The 23,440-nt window shown below is 40.2% G+C and overlaps 2 protein-coding genes and 1 pseudogene across 2 annotated transcripts in view; 1 reads left to right on the top strand and 2 right to left on the bottom strand.

The window, feature by feature from the left end:
- Positions 1 to 2,371: 2,371 nt before the first annotated feature.
- On the bottom strand, positions 2,372 to 3,018 carry LOC116911897 (annotated as a pseudogene).
- A 7,546-nt stretch (positions 3,019 to 10,564) lies between these two features.
- Pmch (pro-melanin concentrating hormone) lies at positions 10,565 to 11,875 on the top strand. Its single transcript, XM_032910848.1, has 3 exons — positions 10,565 to 10,864; positions 11,184 to 11,382; positions 11,635 to 11,875. Exons 1-3 carry the CDS (start codon positions 10,616 to 10,618, stop codon positions 11,682 to 11,684), a joined length of 498 nt encoding a protein of 165 aa, XP_032766739.1. The 5' UTR covers positions 10,565 to 10,615; the 3' UTR covers positions 11,685 to 11,875.
- A 177-nt stretch (positions 11,876 to 12,052) lies between these two features.
- Positions 12,053 to 23,440, bottom strand: part of Parpbp (PARP1 binding protein) — a 51,049-nt gene continuing 39,661 nt past the window's right edge. The window contains exons 8-11 of the mRNA XM_032910858.1: positions 20,972 to 21,150; positions 19,631 to 19,712; positions 13,221 to 13,353; positions 12,053 to 12,805 (exon numbers count right to left, since the gene is read on the bottom strand). Coding sequence (XP_032766749.1) covers positions 12,474 to 12,805; positions 13,221 to 13,353; positions 19,631 to 19,712; positions 20,972 to 21,150 — 726 coding nt within the window. The 3' untranslated portion in view covers positions 12,053 to 12,473. The remainder of the gene's footprint in view (positions 12,806 to 13,220; positions 13,354 to 19,630; positions 19,713 to 20,971; positions 21,151 to 23,440) is intronic.

Below are 23,440 nucleotides of genomic sequence, written 5' to 3' on the forward strand. Positions count from 1 at the left end.
GACATTAAGAGTAAGCTAACACTGGTGTATCTTTTGTCCCCTGCCCCCGAAAAGCAAAATAGAGAACTGCATGTCACTATAGCAACATCCAAAACAGATCAACCTGTTACAATCACTATTTGGTGAAGCAAACTTTACCCCTGAAAGAAAAAAAAAATTAAAAAGCTTTTAAAAAATCTGAAGTCTTAGCAGCTTTGTCTGTCTGTCTGTCTGTCTGTCTGTCTGTCAGAGGAGGACATAACACCTACAGTGTAAGGTAATAAATGCTAAGCTACCATATAGAACTACAACACCAGCATGCACAAGACTGTATCAATAGGGTGGAGGAGTCGCCACGGCAACGGAGACAGCATCAGAGGCAGGTGCGCTTCTCAACCGTAAGGGAAGGAGAAGGAACCATCCAAGCTCATGTCAGGTCTCCCGCTCTCCCTCTTCAGTTCTGCCCTCACATGATTTTTTTCTAGAACACAGTAAAGGTCAGGGCTGAAATTTAAACAGAAACTAAGTTTTGCAATTCCAGAAGGTCATTTCCAAACAGTACGAGCAGGACACAGATATGTTCATTGCCGACATGATGACAAACTGGGAGAAGCCCCACCGACCTCTCTGTCCATGGCTCTGGTGGCCAAGCTTCCTCCACTGTGGTCTTCCATTGGTCTCAGTTAATGGATGCTTGCACATCAGCATGAGGATGGGGCCTCTGAGGGAGGGCATGCTAGGAGGACTGGGCAGAGGGGCGTCATTTTAATCCGGCCACGTCACCAGCATCCTGTTAAGCGTATGCAACTTAAGTGGTAGCTTGGTTTCAATTTAAGAGAAAGTGGCTGCTGGGTCTCTGAAGACAAGTCAAGCAAGTTTGGGGTGCTGTCGTCTTGGGAATTCACGAGACTGTGGGCTCTCCAGAAGACACAAATGCACACTCTGCACGCAGCAGGGCACGTTTATGGAAAGATTTACCCACAGTGAGGAGGAGGGACCTAGAGCTGAGATGGACCATGTAGGACACAGTAGCATAGCTTCCTTCAATGTCACATGTACAGTGATATCATGAGAGAGGTCAATCTCCAACAACTACGATTTCATTCAGAAAGGACAACCAGGAAAGCCTAGGTCAGACGGGGTGAGCAGCGCTTCCTGCTGAACCTCGGCTACCCTCCACTGAGCACGTGGGGAAGGAGTGCTGGGGGTTGGAGGGGTGGCAGGGACAACTGGCTTAGGGACCAGGCTCCCTCGAGTGAACGGCCTCTTCCAAGTGGGCTTCCTGTTGGCTCAGCTGCTGGTACCGTATGCTCCATATCTTGTTGATAACCGTCCTCCTCTACAGACCAATCTGACACCTCCCGACACCGGCATGCTGCTAGCACAAGGTGTGGGGTGGACTCAAGGGCCGATCTCACCTGCTGACAGCAGGAGAGTCTCTGATAAAGGACATACAGACCTGAATTTTCTCCTCTCTCTCTGTCTCTGTCTCTCTCTGTCTCTCTCTGTGGGGGGGGGTGCAGGGGGAGGGTACTTAATGGTTTCTATATTTGTGATGAGCTTACCTTAAAGAGTAAAGAAGACCCCCCCCCAAAAAAAAGTATTCCCCACAGCCACCTGCCACACACCCATCAATCAAAACCTAACGGGAAGCTCTGTCTCTCCCCACGATAAGAGCTGATGAACAGCCAGACCGACCTAGACACAGATGTAAAGCCGAACTGATGAAGGAAAGCTCAGAAACAATGGCTTGGTGTCATGTATGGCTGTCATGTAGAAATACGGTAAACTACACTTTAGTGTTAGCACTGTCAACCTGTCAGAGACTTCTAAATACAGGGCCATGTCTGACTCATCAACAAAGGTTGTACCTTCTATTCTGAGTCTGTCCACTTGAGTAATTTAAACCATAACTTCTCTGGTATTCACCCCTGGGGAAAGAAAGAAAAGAGAAAAAGAGAGAGGAAAAAGTACACCCATAGAGAGAGAGAACGGCCATGGAACTGAAGACGAGAGCGTGTGAACAGAAGAATCCTTACTGGAACGACAGAACGCACTGAATGTGGACATCCACCTCTGGTTCTTCCTCTTAAAACCCTACCGTCTAGCATAAGTTAAACTAAAGGCAAATGGCTCCGCTTACACGAGCCTGCACAACCGTCCGGGTGCCTATGTGAGGCTGCTACTCCAATACCAATAGCTAGCCTGGCTTTCCACTAGTGGGATTTTGGCAAAAGATGTCAAAGAGGCAATCAAAGACAGGACTGTCATGGGTTTATCCCTAGGAAGGTCAGTCCTCCCTTTTCCTCCTCCACCCCACCCCCAGCTCATGGGGAAAAAAATAAAGACTGCAGTAGTAGCATCAGCGTGCGCTGCCAGTCCACCTGGGGCCTTAGTTGTTGCTTTTGCAGCCACTGATCCCCAGCGTTAGGAGATGCGCGATGGCATCATAGACGGCGGTCTTGGCCAGGCGGCACGCTCCGGGGTGCTCTGGATCTCGTAGTAGAAAACAGAGTAGTTAAGCACCAGGCGCAGCCGGATCGGGTGGGTGGGCTGCATGGGCTCCTTGCTGATCATGGGCTTTGCTGTAAGCCTTCTCGGACGACTCCACCTCGGACGCCCTTTCCTCCCTGGCGGCCACTTCGTCCAGGTAATGGTAATAGGCCCCTTTCATCTTCAGGAAGAACACCTTGCTCTGGTGCTGGGTCTCGCTGCAGTTGATCAGTTGTCCAGCAGGCTCAGCACGTCCTGGCTCACAGCCTCCAACTCCTTCTCGATCATCCCCTGGTAGGCTCGGACCATCTCATCTTCTTCTCCTTGCCATCTGCAGATGTCTTCTGCTCAATGCTGCTGCTGAACCTTCAGGAGGAGGGGCAAGCCCCAACCACCTTATAGTAGGCCACTGACAGGAGGTTCTGTTCCTCATTGGACAGTAGTTCATTCAGTTGTCACATTCTTCTTGGTCGCAGCCATATTATCGTAGCGCTCTGTCTGCTTGGCCAGCCCGGTTCTCTGCACCAGTTGCTCACGGTCCACCATCTTCAGGGGGCTGGAGAGGGTCGGCTGGAAAGAAGGAAACCGAAGACCGCCTTGAAGGGCTTTAGGAAAAAAGAAGAGCAGCTTGGAGCTCCTGTGTCAGAGGGACCAACCCACAAAGCAAGATGCTGAGGTGAGGACAAGGCCTCGGCGGCACAAGCTGCGACCGTGGGACCTGGCTCAAGGAGGCTGCGGCTCCAATGAAAACTTTTGTCTTCTTTAATCAGTATTTTCCCAATCCTCCTCCCACAAAGAAATACTTCCTCTTTTATCTTTTCCTTTTATTGAAAGTAGATTCTTATGTCATAGTCTATATCCTGATATTAGTTTTCTGTCCCTCCACAACTCACAGTTTCTCCCCAACTCCCGCCCCCTCCAGATCCACTCCCCTTCTGCTCAGGTAAGAAAAGAACCAGCTTCCAAGCCATGCCATGAAAACATACAATCATATAACATACAATAATGGAATGCAGCGAAAACTATCATATCAGTTAGACAACAATCCAACAGAAGAGAACCCCAAGAGCAGGCATAGGAGTCAGAAACTCACTTGGACTCTAAGTCAAGACTCCTATAGAAATGGTAATAGCTAATGCAGAGGACCTGTTGCAGACCTATCTGGGTTCTCTGTAAGAGTGGCAAGTGCCCTTAACCACTGAGCCATATCTACAGTCCAAGACAAGGGCTCTGGCTGAACCAAAGCTCGCTGAGTAAGCTAGGCTGGCTGGCCTGTGAGCCCTAGGGACCCACCTCTCTCCTCTTTCCCGGTGAGATGTGTGTGTTGTCATACATTAAAACAAATGAAAAAATCTGGGTCCCGGGGGTCCAAGATTAGGTCTTCATGCTTGCACAGTGAGGACTTTAACCATGGAACTACCTCTTCCCAGGTCAGATTGGTATTCTTGTGGAAAAGAATTTATCAGTGAAGCCATCTTCCCTGGCCTTTTCCTTGTGACAATAATTTTTAATTCAGGCATTCAATTGTTTTAATGGATATGGAAATATTTAATTTTTAATTTTTCTTGTGCCAATCTTATTCCGTGAATATTTGTTTACAAGAGATAAACAGAAAACTATACCCTTAAAGTTGCTCATATTTACAGGTAAAGACTTATTGTGATAGTCAAACCCCTTACAAAGTACATAGTGCACGCCATGGATGCTTCTGTATTATTGTCGGACAGCTAAGCAGGCATGGCCGTGTGGCCCAGAAGGCCCAAAGTGTGTGTTCTCTGACCCCAGTGTAGGTACTGTCTAGTGCTATGCGAAAGACTGTTTGCCAATTTATTGTTCATCTATAAAACATTTTTATTATCATGTCTTGGTATGTGCTTAGTTTATGTGGTGTTTTTGTGTGTGTGTGTGTGTGTGTGTGTGTGTGTGTGTGTGCACGCACGCGCGAGCTGTTGAATCTGAGATTCATATGACCAAATCCAAGATTGTCCAGTTAAAATAAGCTATATTTTGGGGTGCACCCAGGACTGGTCAACTGGCTACCTTAGGGTGCTAAGTGTGGATTTGAGAGAGCAGTTCCTGTCAACCTCTTGAAGTCCCTTTTATGTCAGTGATAAGGTGTCCACAGGAGTGAGAGAGCTGGCTGTTGTACATTGTTAGTTGACCACAATGAAAGGGAAGGAACACGAGTAAGGATATATGGGGTCGCAAGTTTAGTGTAATTGTAAATAGAAACCTTACCTTGCAAGAATTCAGCTCAAAACAAACAGGACCTTATTCTTTAACTACAAACTGAGATCTTAACCTGCACAGGACCACTAGGAACTTATTCTTATCTGTCTTAACTGCAGACCGAATTCTTACTCTGAAAGGTATATCGTTTCTGACTTGGTATCCCATTAACTTGCAAGGTATAGGGTTCCCATCTTTGTCTCACAGTACATGCTTTTGTGTGTATCCATGTACATGTGTGTGCGTTTGTAGGTTTACATGTGGGCTTCTATGTATCTGTGTGCAAATGTTTGAGTATATACATACACGTGTATGAACATATATACATATTGCATATTCATGTCTTTGAAGGCCTGAGATCTATGCTGAGAATCTTTTTCAATAACTATATTGTTTTGATTATGTTTTGAGATGCAATCTCTCAGTGGACCTGGAACTCAATGATATGGCTACAGCGGCTGGCAACAAGACCTACAACAAGCCCTACAACAAGCCCTCCTGTCTCAGCTTCCCCGGAATGGGAATTACCAAGGTGTGTCATCATACCTAACATTTAGAGGGGTGCTGAAGCTTCAACTCCAGCCCTCATATTTGTGCAGCAAGCACTTCACAATCTTTGTCTTTCAATCTTTCAATCTTTGTCTTTCATTACTTTTAAGAATTGTAGTAATGTCTTCGTTTTCATTCCTGATGTAACTTACGTTTCCCTTCTTGAGCAGTCTCACTAAAGGCATTAATCTTTGCTCATACAATTTCTAGTGTATGATTAATTCACATTGTTTTAATTCTTATTCTTATGCTTAGCAGTTTTTTCCATTCTCTGAATTTATTTTTTAATTCCTTAACATGAAAGCTTAAGATTTCATGTTTTTAATTTTTTAATTTTACAAGCATGTTTCCTTTTAAGCACATTAGCTGGTTCCACATTATGTCATATTTACCTTTAATCCAAACTATGATTTAATTTTTATTTCGGTTTCTTTCCAAAATTACATGATTTTTTTAAAATGTGGTATTCAATTTATAAACATTTGCATATTACTTGTTATTTTCTGCTGTTGATTTCTAACTTAATTCCAGAGTAAATCCAAAGTATAATCTATGATTTTAAAAAAACAAAGTTTAGCATACATAGCAATCATGACAAAGAAACAAATTGTCTAGTCAACTTCAATATTATTATAATGACAAGCTTGTCAGAGGCTTACTACTGAGAAAGCTCGCCCTTCCTAGCTCTGAATTCTGGCTGGTCGGTTCAACTCAGTTGTTCTGGATCAAACTCCTCTCCCAGCTGACTGATTCAAACTGGCTTCTCCTAGCTTCTGACTGAATTGCTCTGCTTGGCCTCAAACTAACTCTACCAATCTGTTCTACTCTTCATTCTCTGGCTCATTCAGTCCTCACCTGTGTCTACCTTGTCATCTCTGCAACCTGTCTATAAAACTGTCCTGGTAAAACTCCCTTTGGACTTCACCAACTGAACTGTCACCAACTCAACTCCAACTGACTTCCAATTCCTGTTCTTGTCAGAGTTGGGCATATCCTACCTATGACTCATTCTCCCAAGTCTTTCTCTGATTCATCACGTTGTCTGCCCCTTAATTAGATGTAACTTTCAAGCATGGCTGCTTCCTTCTACAAACTGACTTTGCCTTCATTTAAAGGTATATACTAAGAGTGTGTCTGTATTCCAGTCAAAGGGATTAAAGGTGTGTCATTCCAGCCAGATCACAGACCTAGAAGGTCTTTAGATGTGATCCCTTGCCAAAGCCGCTAGCTATGTCGCTGGATAAAACTTCCTCCACACAAACTGATATATGGCAAAGCTATTCCAGAACCCTTAAAATCTGCTCCCTTAGAACATATATATGTATTAGGCATCAAGATAAGACAGCAATAAAATTTAAATAAACACACCAACCAATAAACAAATGAGTTAATAAGTCCCGAATAACTCTTTACTGTTAGGGATTTAACTCTTCACATAGACATCAAAGCAAAGCAATCTGAGGGAAAAAACGTTTCAGCTAATATAACATGGCTGGATCTCCATGTGGAAAGAAAAAGGACAGGAATTATCTGACCTACCACTTTTAAAATGCAAGAAAATATGATAGATTTAAATTTAAGAGTTTTTAAAAGCTATAGAAGTAAAAGAATACCTTTTCATATGTTAGAAATAAGTAAATATTTCTTAGAAAATGAAAGCAATAACAATTCCTAATTTCAAAACTTGTTTAATCAAAAGGAAAATTTTATTATGCTTATCAAAATTCATTTGAGAGAGATAATAATCTCACAGAGAGAAAGAGAGAGGGAGAGGGAGAGAGAGAGAGAGAGAGAGAGGGAGGGAGAGAGGGGGGAGGGAGAGAGAGAGTGTGCAAGAAAGAAAGGGGGAGGGAGAGATTAAGAGACAAAAAGGGAAAGAGAGAAAGAGAGGGGGGAGAAAATAAACAAGTAATAATTCTTACAACTTAATTAACAAAAGGAAACAAACATCCCTTCTATGGTCAGGGAAAAAAGTCTAAACATAGAAGATACATTAATAGATAAAAATCTTCTCAGCATGAGTTCTCTGGGAAAAAGAACTCAAACCACAATGAAGCATCATTAGTGATGGATAAGAATGGCTAAAGGAGAGATACTTGGTAATAGACCTTCATATTTTCTGTCTGAAAAGGTAGGCTAATTGGAAGTGAAGTCCGATGATAAAACTTACAAAGATGCCGTATGAAGTAGCTCCTCAGAGACTGAAGCCTCATTCCAGTGAAACCTGGTGCTGACCCAGGTTCCTGAACCGTGCAGTTCCATCTGGCAATGGTTTTCCTCCTTCACAGTTGCTTTCCAGCACTTGGGGAACTTTCACTTCAGCATCAGTGAAAAAGAAATCTGCCATGCTCTACTGCACATCACAGTAACCCATGTAAAAGAAGTTATCATTAAAAATTGGAAACTATCTCCATAATTAAATGCTTATGGGAAACTTCATAGTGTTCAGAAGCTAGAACAGTTTAAACAAAATAAAAGAAAGCACTAACTAATTTTTTAAACCATCAGAATGGTTTGGATTTGGCCCCAATCTTAGAGGAAGCCCAGCCAAAATAATTCACCCAGTGGAAACTTAAAACAAAATACATAATTATTAATATTTATTATACTCCAAGACTGCAACTAAGAAAAGGATTGGTATTAACAGCACCTCAATAGATTGCACACACCCCCAGAGCAGGTTTTAAATGCTAGAAAACAAACCAGGCCTCGAGTCATGGCATTAAGAAGATTAAGAGCAAACAAATAAACAAGGACAAAACCCAGATAAGCATCTGTGAAGAACAAAGACATAGAAAACACTCGCCTATTATGACCAGTAGCCCCAAGTGATCTGACTTGAACTATGTCTATCTGATAAAATTTACATTGCATATGTCATAGAATGTAAATTCTTTAAACAAAAAAGGGAAAAATTAAATACCTATCTATAGATGAAACAAACAAAAAAAAATTAAATCCTATCAAAAGAATCCCATACCCATATAGTTCAACAGTAAAGGCTCTCCCTCATTATATCATAAAATTATTATAATCTAACATCAAACTCAGATAAATCCAATATTAAAAAGAGAACTTAGAGATCACATTCATGATAATAATTTAATATTACTGAATGAAATATTTCCACGTTGAATATAAATATTTGTTTTACAAGCACATGAAAACTTTAATACTAGAAAAAATCCATTAGCTTACTAAAGACTAAAAAAATTGTATGATCATTTCTAAAACACATATTAAGTATTCAATAAAATCCAACAATGTGTGGTAAAACTGTCAGTAAGGCAGAAATAGGCATCTCCTGCCATTTAGACAATAGACAGATCTAAAGTTGCTCTCCGGGATAAAGTGCTACTATTCTCTATAAAATCACTACTACTGCAAAGATGTCTGCTCACTCCATATCAACACTTGCTGAGAGTGTGAGCTAGTGTGTCTTCAGAGAAAGTTCTATGGGAGTCCTATGCTTTTGAACTAAGAACTGTCCAAGAATTGTCAAGGAACTGCTTAAGAAAAATGGATAGCCAATGAGATGGCTGGTAGGCTTCATCCACTAGACATTAAAATATAAATGGATGAGGCGGTTGATCTGACAGCAGGGTGAAGAATTCTGAAAGGGACCCACACATTCAAAGAAGCCCAGCGTCCTGCAGACAGTACAGCAGATCAGACAAAAGAATGGTCCAGGAGGTATGTAGATGCCAGAAACATAAAAGCTCAAATATACCACTGTTTGCAACATCCTAAATCATTTAGATTTAATTAATTAATAGATAATAAATGGGAAAATAAAATATTTGTTTTAAAAAGAAAAAATGGAAATACTGATAATTGCAGAGATAAGAAAGATCTCTTTTAAAGACAACATATTAGAAATAATCAAATGTGAAGAAAAATTCATATATTAATATTAATCAGACTGGGTCATCAAAACACACCACAAATTAAAATAACAAACTTCAAACCAAGAGAAACATTTCCAAGATGTATATCCAGTGTCCAGAATGGTGCATACAGAGCGTGCGTAATCAGTTGTCAAAAGACAATCTAAACCAGGCCGGGTCTTCTTGCTGTTCTAAATGTTGAGGATTAAAAATGTAAGCCCTACGTGGGTTACAGGGTCAGTTCAAGGCCACGTTGGAAAACAGTATCACACCATCTAAAAAATAAAACCAAAAGAAAAAAAAAAGAGCTAGAGACCCAGTAGAGCAGGCGTAGAGCATCTGGCTAGCATGTGCAAACTCTAGGTTCAGATCTCAGAACAAGGGGAGAGCAGATAAAAGCAACAACTAGAAACCCAACCTTTTAGCACTCTCACGGTCAGACATGGCGACAGGGATTCCTGAACCCTGTTAAATGAAAGCATAAACTGGTTACAACTATTTTGAGAAACATTTGGCATTTCTAAAGCCAAATATATATGCAGTCTATGCCCCAGAAATTCCACACCTAGAAACCCAGCTTTATAAACACACACACACATACATACATACACACACAAGAATATTTGTATGAAAATGTATTAACCATTAGAATCTTATAAATTAATCTTGAAATATGATTTTTAAAACACAGTTTCTAAGCTGGCTTTGGTGGCACAGCACAGACTTGTGATCCTAGCAGCTGGTAGGGTGAGGTAGGAGGACTGCCATAAACTTAAGGCCAGCCAGGGCAAGCAAAAACCTAAAACTTCTAAAATTAATCCCTATGGAGACCATGAATATTCTTTTCAGACTTCTTATCAATTACTTACTAAATTCAATGGGAACAACTCAGATGAAAAACACCAGACAGATAAGTTTTAGATGAAGTATGAATGGTTTTTTATTGTTTATACAGACAAGCACATGCACTTTAATCACAAAAGACCATTCTCAAGTATTTATAAAGGAAACTCTTTTCTAGAGATAACTTCTATTTAATAAGGATTAAAGGGGCATAAAACTTTTATCCTTATTATCCATGAATTAAATAACACGTCTTAATATCTTAATCGAAAAGTACATAGAAGGTAACTGTAATATTGGGAGAGCCTGGTGTCCTGTGGTCTTCCTTAATAACATCCCACTTTCAAGAGGCTATAATCTACTCACAGAAAGCCTTCTCTCAAAGACCTTAATCAGATTCTGGGAAAATTCACACACGAAATAAACAACAGGCCACTAAATCCAAAACAATGCAAGCATTAGCAGCTTTACAAAGGCGAGGCTCTACGGGTGATTCATTTCTAAAAAGAAAAGATAAGGCCTTCAAGTGTTTTCTATTCAGGCACAAAGTATATAAAGGTAGGAATCATTCAGTTGCCAGCAGAGTGTGGCATTCTCCCCACATTCTGCTTCGGCTTTACGGAGCAGCAAACAGGATGGCGAAGATGAGCCTCTCTTCCTACATGTTAATGCTGGCCTTTTCTTTGTTTTCTCACGGTGTTTTACTTTCGGCCTCTAAGTCCATCAGGAACGTAGAAGACGACATAGTATTTAATACATTCAGGATGGGGAAAGCCTTTCAGAAGGAAGATACTGCAGAAAGATCGGTTGTTGCTCCTTCTCTGGAAGGATACAAAAACGATGAGAGCGGCTTCCTGAAGGATGACGACGACAAGACCACAAAGGTACGTGTATGCAGTCTGCCTTTTATTGCACTAGAGATGAAAACGACGTTTACAATTATAAGCCACCCAGAAGTAAATTTTGTATTTTAATTTTATAAATAGGCATACATACAGTCACTGTGTGTATTAAGATAACTAGGAAAACTTCATACAAACCAGGCATTTCCCCATTCTATCGAGAATCTTGTATCTTGTCTCACACATGGAGGTAAAGACAGTATACAGCATCTTAGAATTGATCAGCAAGAATGTCGTACAACTGTATTCTAGCTCTACTCTGAAGAAGACAGCTGGGATACAACCAATCTTCTCTTCACAGAACACAGGCTCCAAACAGAATCTCATAACTCACGGTCTGCCCCTCAGTCTGGCTGTAAAACCTTACCTCGCTCTGAAAGGACCAGCAGTCTTCCCAGCTGAGAATGGAGTTCAGAATACTGAGTCCACACAGGAAAAGAGAGAAATTGGGGATGAAGAAAACTCAGCTAAATTTCCCATAGGAAGGAGAGATTTTGACAGTGAGTAGCCTTCTAAACATGCAATTCCTACATATTAATTTTATAAAAGAGCTCTGAGCTTCACTGAGTTGGATCTGACCATAACAAAATCAAGACCATAGTTCAGTTCTATCAAATAGTAGGCAGCCCATGTCAAAATGGGGAATTTTTCAAAATCAGTAATAGTGGTTTGTTTTATTCTGGATTCATTATAAGTCCACAGATTCTCTTAATTCTGTGTGGTAATTATAGTCATTGTTTGTTCCCTTTCAGTGCTCAGGTGTATGCTGGGACGAGTCTACCGACCCTGTTGGCAAGTCTGATACCTGCTGGTCCACAACATCCTTTCAGAAGAAAACGATTCATTGCAAGTGGAGAGAAAAGCCCTTAATGTTGATGTAACTTGTGTATCATCCTAAATGTCTGTTTTAAAAGAAACTGGTTACGATATGTAAATGCTATGTAAATGATATGCTTTGACTTGTGCATTAAACTTCACAAAAATTCTGCATAATTCTGACTTACTGGTATTTTTTGACAGTGGTTAATATGTGAGCCTCACATACATGTATCAAAATAATAAAGCATCGCAATAGAACATCTTGGGAAATGTAATTAAGATGTTCTATGGAGCCTTGAAACTTGAAATTTGCCTCCTTCAAACACTCAGGTTGAAGTTATCGTATGGGAGTTAATCCCAGTATCCAGAAGCTGATTCAAGAAAGGAGGGAGAGCCATCTACAATTGACCATGATAAATAACCAACTGGATCTCAAAAAGAGATTCTCTCTCCTTACATTTTAAGGAGTCATTGCCCTCCCAGAGGAATAGAGGGCATTGAAAGTGTGGGTGAGCACCCTCTGGGCACCTTCTCTGGTTTGTTGGAAGCTGAGCTAAATAAAGATCCTTCATTCCACCCAGGTCTATGTGTAAAACCCACCTAAGTCACTAAACAATGTTACCTGTGAACTGTGCGCACCACAGATATATTGAGAAACAAAGGTGAAAGCATTCATAAGAAACAAAAAACTACGTCTTCAGATTTCAAACATTAGCTCACGGCTTTGGAGAATGGTCTTGTATACCTAAATCTAAAGCACGGAGAGGAAAAATTATAGCATAAAAAACCGTGTCAGTTTGGTCTGGCCAGGGATCAGCTTGTCCTTGGCAGTGCACCTGTTGCCCCTTGCTCCTGGGGCTAGTTTGCCACCAGCTTTCCTGTGAGAGTCACTGGGTGCTTTAAGGATCTTAACATTCTTGGGTTGGTACAGCTCATCTCCCTGATCGCAGTGAATATCCTCCCTGTCAACACCCAGCTGCTTGCTCTTCGATAGCTTCCGTTTAGTAGACTTCCTCGGTCCTTTGTCATCCTTACTTCTGTCCACATGCACATTTTCAGAACTCGTTTCAAGTCCGGCTTTCCCAACAGATGGCTGTGCTCCCTCTGTCATGAAGGAGGACAAGGGGGAAGAAACAATGACATTTATAAATCCTGAGACATATGAAAAACTTAAAAATGGCCAGACTATCTAAAAACATTATTTATAATATAACAATCGTACCAATTAAATGCCAGGAGGTAGCTGTTACCTATTGCTATTTCATTGCACTATGCCACCCTCCCCCTGAGCAATAAATATCTACGTGGAAACACAACAGACAAAACTATCAAGTATTTCCTAAATCTGCTTAGAGTAAATTACATCATGTTCCTTTTCTTAAGTCCATACTTAGATTTTTCTTAAACAATCCAGGCCTAAGAAAAAGTCTTTATATTTCTTAATATGCTGCAGAAATAATCTAGTTTTTGCTAAGGTAAAGCCATTCGGTTGACTAATTGTTCAAACAAGGTCAATTACCAGAGACATCGTTCTCCAAGCGAAGAGCAGACAGCGGCTTTGATGAGGAATTAACATTCCATTTACTCTTGCTCATTATGCAGTCATCTTTATAAGTACAAGCAAACTGTGATCTAATTAATGTCTGCCTCATCTGCTAACAAAAAAGAAGAAAATATGCAATTATATCCTGTCTTATTTTCCATTTAGTCCTGTACACATTCCCTAGTGATTGACACACGCCATAAAGACTGCCCTTCCAAGTCCCATCTCTCACTTGGAGCTTTGATTCATATTTTCCTTCAGTTTTCAAACTCACTATGTTACTAGGACTAGCCCCTTGTTCCTTTAGCAATACTAACTTTATCCATGTAGTGTATATTGTTATAACAGTTCTAACATTTAATGTTTTACTCCTTAGGGGTTTTGTAACACATTCCTTTGAGCTGCTTTGGAGTGAGTGTCATGAAACTGAAGTAATAATTCATACACATACAGTCATTAAGAGGATGGGAGTTCTCTGTCTTATGAGGAGGAGTGCAGAGCTTTGAAAGATAGGACATGTGATTGAAGATATTGGTGGGAGGAAAACTACTAAGACAAAAGTTAGGGTTGAAAAGTTAAGAGCAACAGAAATAGCAAATGCTTAGCAAGAAGAACATAGACAATGGGAGTCATGTCTTCTTGGTTAAAACCAAGTCTTTACATCATTCTAGAAAGAGTTTTAATGGTCGAAATTTCAAAATAGACACTTGCATTTAACCTCAGAGATAAGAGAGTTAAGCTCAATGTTCTCATGAACAGAAGAAAATCACACAGATAAAGTTAAGTCTAAGCGGGTGTGGACAGAGCACTGTAGTCCTTACACTCAAAGGCTAAAGTAGAAGGATCAACATTGGAGGCCTGGATTATATTCTGAGACACTGGAGGGCAGGGGTTTGGGGAGAGGGGGAGAGTTAACTATGAAGTAAGACAGGAAGACAAGCAATTTGGAAATGCAGTCTACAAATAGAAGACTGTGGAGCATTAACAGAAGTAGGAAGAGTTCAGAACAATGCAGTCCACCACATAATGTGATGTCATCAATGGCAGGACTTCCATTGTTTATAACCATTCATTATTATGGGAGATTTCTCCCAACAATTAGATGCTACCTCACATCCTTTTAACACTTCAGACTATAGGGATATTATGCTGGCTGTTATATGAGTATTTATTGATTAAAATGTAATTATATATTACATTCAGTAACTGCATTTTACATTATGTAGTCAGAGACAAGTGTTTGAGTTCACTCAGATGTCTGCAATGAATCACTAACTAGAGTTTAAAAGTTATGACAATAGCATCCTTGCCAGAGGCTTCAGAAGCCAATTTTATTTAAAGTGATAAATTATCTTTAAGATTAATCAAAGCCACTCTCATAATAGCAATAATAATAATAATTTTTTAAAAGTTAAAACTATGGGACTTTAAAGAAAAGATTTGTAATTTTTTAAAAAAATATGTTCCATATTTCTCCATGAAAAACTATTAGAGATTTTTAACCACAAAGATGTGAAAAGTTGCAAAAAGTATAAAAAATTAGAAAACTACAGTTACAAGACAGTGGGTTCTTAGAGTAATGAGGCCAGATACAGGTGAGAAAAAAAATGATTAATCATGAAATACATATCAAAATACAAAAAAAATAAAAAATTTAAAAAATATCCAAGTACATTTATCCACTCTTCCACCTTGCTAGACCCTTATCAACTAACTAGACAATCTTGATTAAACCACATCAATCACAGAATTGTTAGCATTATAGAAGTTAAAAAAATTCCTGAGCATGCCATACACCTTTTGATCCCAGCACTGAGGAGGCAAAGGCAGGCAAGCCTCTGTGAGTTCAAGGCCAGTCTGGTCTACAAAGCAAGTTCTAGGACAATGAGAGACACGGAGTGACCCTGTCTCGAAACAAAACAACAAAAAACAAAACAACAACAACAACAACAAAAAAAAAAAACAAAAAAAAGAGAGAGGAGAGAGAGAGAGAGAGAGAGAGAGAAGAATATGGTATGAGAAGTCCCCTTGTCTCAAACATCAAAGTGCAAAAGTATAGAGATAATGAATATATGTGAAGGTAGACAGACAGACAGACAGACAGACGTGTTCACTCGGGAGATGAATGCAGACACTGGATAGCTGTTATCACACAGATGAAGTAGGTATCCCTATAATGTAAGTTTTCTGGATCAGATTTCTCAGGTCCAGGCCAATTCTGGAAGGATAATAGCATGTAGCTCAAAACAAGGGCTCAATAATCAACTTCATTAATTAAACGTATTCAGTTGTTAAGAGAACACAAGCTACACTGGCTTGCATTTATAACTTGAAAGAGAATGCTTTTCCTTTGTTCATAAAAACAGAATTTTTCTGCACAAGATTAGTGGCCACATAGAAATGAGATTACTTCCTGTTGCAAATCTTCTAAATCTCTCTGTGTATTTTAGCTGGAATCACAAATAAACAAGGCGAGTCCCTTTGAACGTGCTGTTGAAGCAGCAAACAACTTGGAATAATGTCCAGGTTCGGGCATGGCTGTTAAAATCATTTCTGTTCAAGCCATGAGAGAAAAGGACTCAAGTTTTCTTTCCGAAATGTCTCTCCTTTGGGAAGATTGCTATCCACAGTGAAATTTACAACAGACTCAGTCTCTCTCTCTCTCTCTCTCTCTCTCTCTCTCTCACACACACACACACACACACACACACACAGGGAGGTTCCCAGTGAGAGGAAAGAGTACTTCACAGAGGAAGCCTGACGCCAGTTAAAGCTCTGGGCAGGCATAAACGGAGTTCAGTTTGTCACGTCTTAAGCTACCCCTACACAATTAACAAGCTTGAAAAGGGAGGCTACCCCCAAAGAACCTTAAACAAGTTATTCCAAATGCATCTTTCCATCCTTACATTACCACACTTTCAAAAGAATGGAGATTTTATGTCTTTTATTTGATACTGAAGAATTTGTACATATATAAAATAATATTTTTGCTATCAGCAAAAATTCAACCACACAGTTAAATAAAAAAGCCACCTATGCAATAACTTCATAATTTTATATATTCTTATATATTTACTCTTTGGCAATAAACCAAACTTTCAAGTCTAGAACCTAAATATAAAACCTTACCCTGCTACTTGCTACCCATGTGAACTATAAAGTAACTTCCAGAGTTACTAAGGGTCAATCAGGACAGGATTTTTAAGTGCCCTTGGTACTTGGCATCTTGCATCTGCAACCTTTAGCTCTGCTGTGACCATGTTGAAATGCACTGCAACTTATCACAATACCGTTTGCTCTCAGTGTGTGTGTGTGTGCGTGTGCGTGTGCGTGTGTGTCGCTGACACTGGTGATGGCCAGTTTGGTTTGGCTGGATAGCCAGTGAGCGCCGGGATCCACTGGACTACCCTACCACTGCCTGCTTCCTTTCCTGGAGCAAAGGTCACAGGAGCAAGCCACCAGAAACAGAAGCGGCCATTTCTTGGTTGCTAGGAATCTGAACCCAAGTCTCTGACCCTGCACAGGAGCTCTTTACCCACTGAGCCACCATTTCCTCAGCCCTGTTCCTCTTAGTTCTAATTACTTTTCAATTCATGTTAGGAAGCAAGAGGAGGGGCTGTGAGACTCAACCTCAGGGCACCTACAGAATATGCTTTCAACTTTTCAAATTCCCAGGCTGAACTTGGTTACCTGAGAAAGGACTTTCTAACACCCAGGACAAGGAATGTTTAAGAAGGCAACAACTACAGAGAGAAGACGTCCTACACTACGGATATCTGCATCCACTGTACCTACGGCTCTTTGTCTTAGGATCCATCCCTTCTGGATGGGGTCATCTCCATTATTAAGTGATAACTACATACACAACACAGGTTCGTTGAGATGCTAGAAAGCATTGAAGACAAGGGAGACATCTTATCTCTGCCCTTTCAGTTGAGGCAGATATGCAAGGGGCTGGCAAATCAGGATGGAGGGACTGAGACAATACACAGGCGTTAAGACGGTTAAATGGGCCCTTAAACTTCTAATGAGAAATACAAGGACCATTTAATAAATGATTTAAACTAGTTTGAAAGTAATGGTAAAGAAATGGAAGAAATACTTTCCAAAGGTCTGTCTATATCAAACCACAGGGGTTAACAAGGACCTTCCCGTTTCCTTCACAGGGAAGTTTACTGGATTCTCAGATTCAAGTTTCCTGATAGACCACAGTGTGAAAGGAAAGCTGAAGACGTTGCTCTAAATTCTCTAGTATTTTCTTCTTTTAAAATGGTGGAAGTAGTTCAAACGTAGACCACATATAATTCCCGTAATGAAGAAAATGAAAACATACAAAACCTCACCACTTTATACCTAAAGAACAAAAGTACCAGAAAATATAGCAGTAAGTGGTTGATACTGTGTGGCCCGCACTCTAGGAATTATATGGGCAATATTCCTTGTTACTTCCAACAAGCACTCGGCCTGACTGTGCTCCAGTTATGTCTGGCTAAATTAAAGGACTTCACGCTCTGCTTTTGCAAAGGCTACTTACTATTAAGCATAACTATGAATAGTAATTCTTCACTGTCTTTAGTTTCAGACTAGGCTGACAAAGCAATGCCAGGGAACTTCACACTTTTGTCAACTGACAAAAGATACTGCACCGTCATTCTAATAATAGACATCATTCTTCTAAAATTTGCTTCTATCTCTATAAGTTGACACTAAATTAGATGATCTTTTCTATTTCTCTTATATATATATGTATTTGTTTTATTTTATAGTAATTAACTGACTCTTGAGAATTTCTAAAAGTGCACAAAACTAAACTACATTCTAAATATGTGTCGTTACACCCTCAGGTAAGTTCAGTCCTCATCACCTGCCAAGGAAACTTCTCTGTGCGACAGATGGAAGCCAACCCCAGGGGATAAATCTACAACACACTCCAGCACCCAAGGCCCTGGGGTCGATGGAGAAGACAGGGCAGAAAGAATTTTTGGAGCCAGGGAATCGGGACTTGTTGGGATTGCGTCTTAAGATTGCGTCTCTTAAGAATGTTAGAGGCTACGTTCATAAGGTGTCACCAACACGACTGCCTAAACATGACCTGCACATGCTAACATACATGAGGGCAGGGAGGGAGGAAGGGAGGGCAATCTCAAGAGGCCTCTGCCCTACACAGAGAACCACAAGCAACTTGGGGATGCTGAAAGTGAGGATGATAGTCTTCCCTAGGGAAAAGTACACCAAGACCGATGGTCAGCCATGAACGTAAATACAAGCAAGTAACATTATACAGACTAAACAGGTTGGAATAGTGTGTGTGTGTGTGTGTGTGTGTGTGTGTGTGTGTGTGTGTGTGTGTGTGTCCACGTGCACATGTGTGTACGTGTGTATAAGTGTGTATATCATAACATAATTAATAACAACACATAAGAACATAACAAAAAAAGAGGTCATGAATTTTAAAGAGTATAAGGAGGGTTTGGAGGAAAGAAATGGAAATGAAAAATTATATATATAGATATATACATATTTAAAAATAAAACGATTTAAAAAAGAAACACAAAGAATACAAAAAAGTTATTTTTTGTTATATCAAAATGAAAATTATTTAATAATTTAAAGATAATTATAATTTTTGTATAAAAATGTTTAACAAATTAATAATTATTAACATATAACATATACTATATGCCCAATAAATAGCAACCACTGAATAAATTCTATTAAAACATAAGACCAAAAATGTTTAAATATTTGAATAAACATATTATCAACTATGAACACAAATGTCCTAAGGGAAATCAGAACCCTACTTCAAACTGAATGAAAACAGATAAGCACCAAGGAACAATGTGAGGCCTCTCTCATCTGAGTCTACAACTAAAGATCTTCTATCATTGTGTCTTCAGAGTTTCTAAATTGGATTATACATTATTATATATATATATTATATATATATTAATAAAGTAGCATATATTATGCAATTAGGATTACAGGTAATACAGATAACTTAGACTGTCATCCGAAGGCCTTCTCCCTTTACAGCTGACTATCTCAGCTCTTGTTACAGTGATCACAGGACATCAAGTCCCCATGCGTACACATAAGGGCACAGCTTCCTTACTTTTCCTTCCGTTCACTCACACACGTTGACGTAGCATTTACAGCAGCTGCTTCTTACTTCTTTCTTTTATTTTAGTTCCAGTAAATTAAAAAGCCACAGGTAAGTCAAAATTATATAAAAGCGATGTCTATACAAACTGACAATGCTTCGTTTTCATTTACCCCTTATTGTGTTATATGAGCTGCATAATTACAAATCCAGCCCAGCTCCATATATCCATTTCTTCCAAAATAAAACAACATCTATCATTGTATGATTGACTTTTCTATACCTTATTTTTCTCTGCTTGCAGTGACGTGTGGATTCGCTCTCTGAGAGGTTTAACTGGTGTACTTTTCACTTGTGTGGGAGACCTATGGGGGAAAAACAAAGGAACATATTAATAAAGCTTGGGTGCTTCTGTCCTTTCAAAATGTGTGCTGACGTTTAGTCCCCACGGAAACACTATTAAGATGGAGGGCCTTTAGAAGGTGCTGAGGTCGGTCATTTGGATGAGTGTGAGCTCGAGAGCCTCACTCCCTTGTCCTTCGAGTTTTTGCCACAGGAAGATGCATGGGCAGGTGCAGTTCATGACAAACAGGCCTCCGTCTACAAAGGACAATCAGCCTGCTGACACTGTATATATATATATCTGAGTTTCTAGCCTACACAACTATGGGAAACGAATTCGTTATTTGTAAGTCACCCAGTCCAAGATACATTTTAGTAGCAACTCAAATGAATTATGACACTCATAAGTCAGAGAAACTTCTAAATTCATTTTCTCCCTACTCTCAGAAGCCTATTTACAACAGACAAAACCTGCCATATGACTGTACTTGGAGACACAGATTTGAGGAGACAATTGCCCTTAAAGGCTCTCCAAGGGTTACCGCTCAGCTGGATAGGACAAAAGCCTGGTAAGAAAGGGGCAAGAGAGAAAACGTGCATACAGTAAAAAGCTCATGTAAGAAAAGCCAAACAAAGCAAGCTGGCATCCTCTAAGGAGGTAAGGTTCTCACCAGAGCCCACCGTGCCACCTACACTGCCATCCCCTCACACCGGGCCTGTTGTTGACCGGCAGTCTGTATCCACCTATGGTACTTACTGTGGCTGCTGGAGCGATGCCAAGGCAGTGTCAAGGTCTTTATACAACACCAACATTCACTTAGCAAGGAAGCCAACAAAAGCCGACCCTGTATAAATATGGTGTGTATGCCTCATTCTGTTATTACACAGAATGGGGGTCAACAAAGAACGACTTCAAGTTTGGGAAAAGTCTTTGCTCCTTGTTAACTGAGCGCTCTTAAGTGTACTTTACAAGTACTCTCAAGTCTCAATTCTTCACTAGACATTGGGAATGCTACTAAAAGGAACTGCTTTAAGGGCTGTGATTTAACAAAGTTCTTGACATACACCAAAACAAATAAATATTTTTACATCAATACACCAACAATGCTCTTAAATGCAACACTGTAACTATAACTGGGCAACAGTGAAATGCCGTTAGCTTTTGTTTGCCTTTTCCATATTCTCCAGCTGCTTTCAAGATCCTACCGTAAGTATAGGTACTTTTTATTTAAAAACAAAATGGTCAAGTGAGTGCTTTGACACTAACTTCCATGTTACCTACCTAAAGAGTGTAAGGACAGACGCTCCACCGTGAGGAACTGTACTTTGGTCATTGTACAGAAGCTCTGCTTTATTTCTGGTAGGAGCACTGGCTGCGTCTTCATCCAAAAGAACCAGTAAAATTTTCACAGCATCTCTTCCACAGTATGCGGTATCATGGTTTATGGCAAAAGATTTTGGCTAAAACAAAAATGAATTTTAAAGTATACATAATAATCATACCAGCTAGGTGAATCAGCCACACATTTCTATTTTGAATTTATTGCTGAAATCACAGAAAATCAGCTATAGAAAGTAGGTAGAAGATATGTAGACATTTCTCCTTTAAGCCACACTGATCAATCTTGCCAACTTTCAGACATATAAGAATATCATCAAAGGAAGACATTTCTTTCTGATGTGAGTAACATTAGACTTTAAGACAGAAAAATCTAATCACTATCAACCTAACTAGACTTTACCTCTTAATCTCTGTGTACTTTTTCTCTTATACAAAAGGGGCATGGGGTTCTGTCAATCCGAAACAAACTCACGTGCGCTTCAGACCTCCTCAAGAGCCAGACGTGGTGTGCACGCCTATGCTATGCCCCTCGATGGGGAGGTGGAGGCAGAGCTCGAGTTTGAGACTAGTTTCAGTTACTTAAGTTGAAGATCAGCCTGGCTTATAATGAGACCCAAAAGATTTAATCGAATGTAAATTGATGACTATTCTATGTTCTAAGCCTTATTTTAAGAATCTAAAGCTTCAAAAGTAAAAACCAGTACCTGCAAAGAAATCACAGTCCCCTTGATAAGATAAACAGGTCATCACAGTTTCATTACAGTGCTGTGATATTTCCAATGTGTACACAGACACAGTGTGGTGCAAGCACTCCAGAGACAACGTCATTGCTATACAGAGTGAAGGGTAGCCTCGGAGAGCAGTCACAGAGAGAGGAAGAAGCTCAGAGGTGAAGTAGGAGGTGAAGTCTAGGTTCCTAGGCGAGAAAGAGTTCCACTAAAGGAGTCTGAAGAAACCCTGTAGCCATGAACTCATGCTATGGCTCAGCCTGCTACAAAGGTGAGAAAAAGTAAGTCTTGCTTTAGTAAGCAAGTACGATAATCTTATTTAGACTTTAGAAAAATCAACAAGAGCCATATATAAAATATATTTTACAGTAAAATGTGTCAAATATGGACACAGCTGCAGCAGATTAAAAGAATACAACAAATTAATTTTGAATATAGCCTGAAATAGCCTGAACTAAATAGCACTAGAAAGACACAAAGATACCAAGAAGACAGATTGAAAGGGGAGAGCTGGAAAGGGTAGTAATTAGACAATAAATCTGACAGTGCAAAGTGGCATACAGGTACATATGAAGACTAACTCGGGCATGGCTGGTCAGCTTGAAATATCCCACTAACTGTGCCCACTGCAGGTCTCCGAGAAGGTGCTTAGCTCGTCCATGTTCCTGATGTATTCACTGGGAAAGAGGACCAGCGACGCTGCCCTGCCCTCTAGGGTGAGGGACACTGTGCCTAAGAATCAGAGGTGGCACCTGTGCCAGTCCTCGCAGCGTCCATCAGCGTGGTCTGGATTCTTTTCTCTGTTTGGCAGCTCAGGCCAGCAGATGAACTGCAGCGTCCAGTGCTGCTCAGTGTAAAACCAGGAGCCCGCCGTGATCTGGTGCTTACCGCATGGTTTATATAGCGGTGTCAGCGCGGGCCACATTGCTAACAGTACCTTCGCTGAGTGTCATTTGATGGAATTTTCAAGATTTGTGATTTAGTGGGAAACAGAAAACTAACCACAGGTGGCTTGTGTCAGGATTCTGCTGCCTGTAGATGGGAGACTGGCACTGGGCGATCTGAGATGGCACTGGTTCCTGGCTTACACTTGCAGTGAGAGCTCCCTTGTGCTTTGTGCCAACATAGTCACTCAAAATGCTGGCAGGCACATGAAATAAATAGGGTAGAATCCCAGAATCTTCCCCAGGATGCCTTTGAAGTAAATCTAAGAAGCTTCATTTTTGTAGGAAAATAGAAAAAAATGATCACCAAGGCCTGTGGATGAAAGAACGAATAAATAGGAAAAGCAATCTTCCTTCCTGCGCTGCCTTCCATGGTAATACCTAATGAAAGGGCCTTTGTTAACCAACTAAACACTGCAATATAGACAGGCGCAGTGAGCTGCATGTGTAATTTCGGCATCGGAAGACCATGCTAAGAGTTTGAGGCTGGCCTGGGAAACATAGTAAGTTCCAAACCAACCTGGGCTACACAGTAAGACTTTGCCTCAAACAAAAACAAAGAAAAAAAGAAAAAGAAAAAGGTAAATCCACTATAATATATACTCGAAGGTTCTGTTCTGTATTTAAAGTCATGGGAGCTCACTTCTGTAGCAATAGTCTATTAAAATTGACTATTAGTGCAAGAAAGCTAAGGAAGAAGTGCATATTGTACAAGATTCTCAGGTATAGGAAATTGA

Source organism: Rattus rattus, chromosome 1 (genome assembly GCF_011064425.1).
Source record: "Rattus rattus isolate New Zealand chromosome 1, Rrattus_CSIRO_v1, whole genome shotgun sequence".
In the NCBI taxonomy this organism is placed as follows: Eukaryota; Metazoa; Chordata; class Mammalia; order Rodentia; family Muridae; genus Rattus; species Rattus rattus.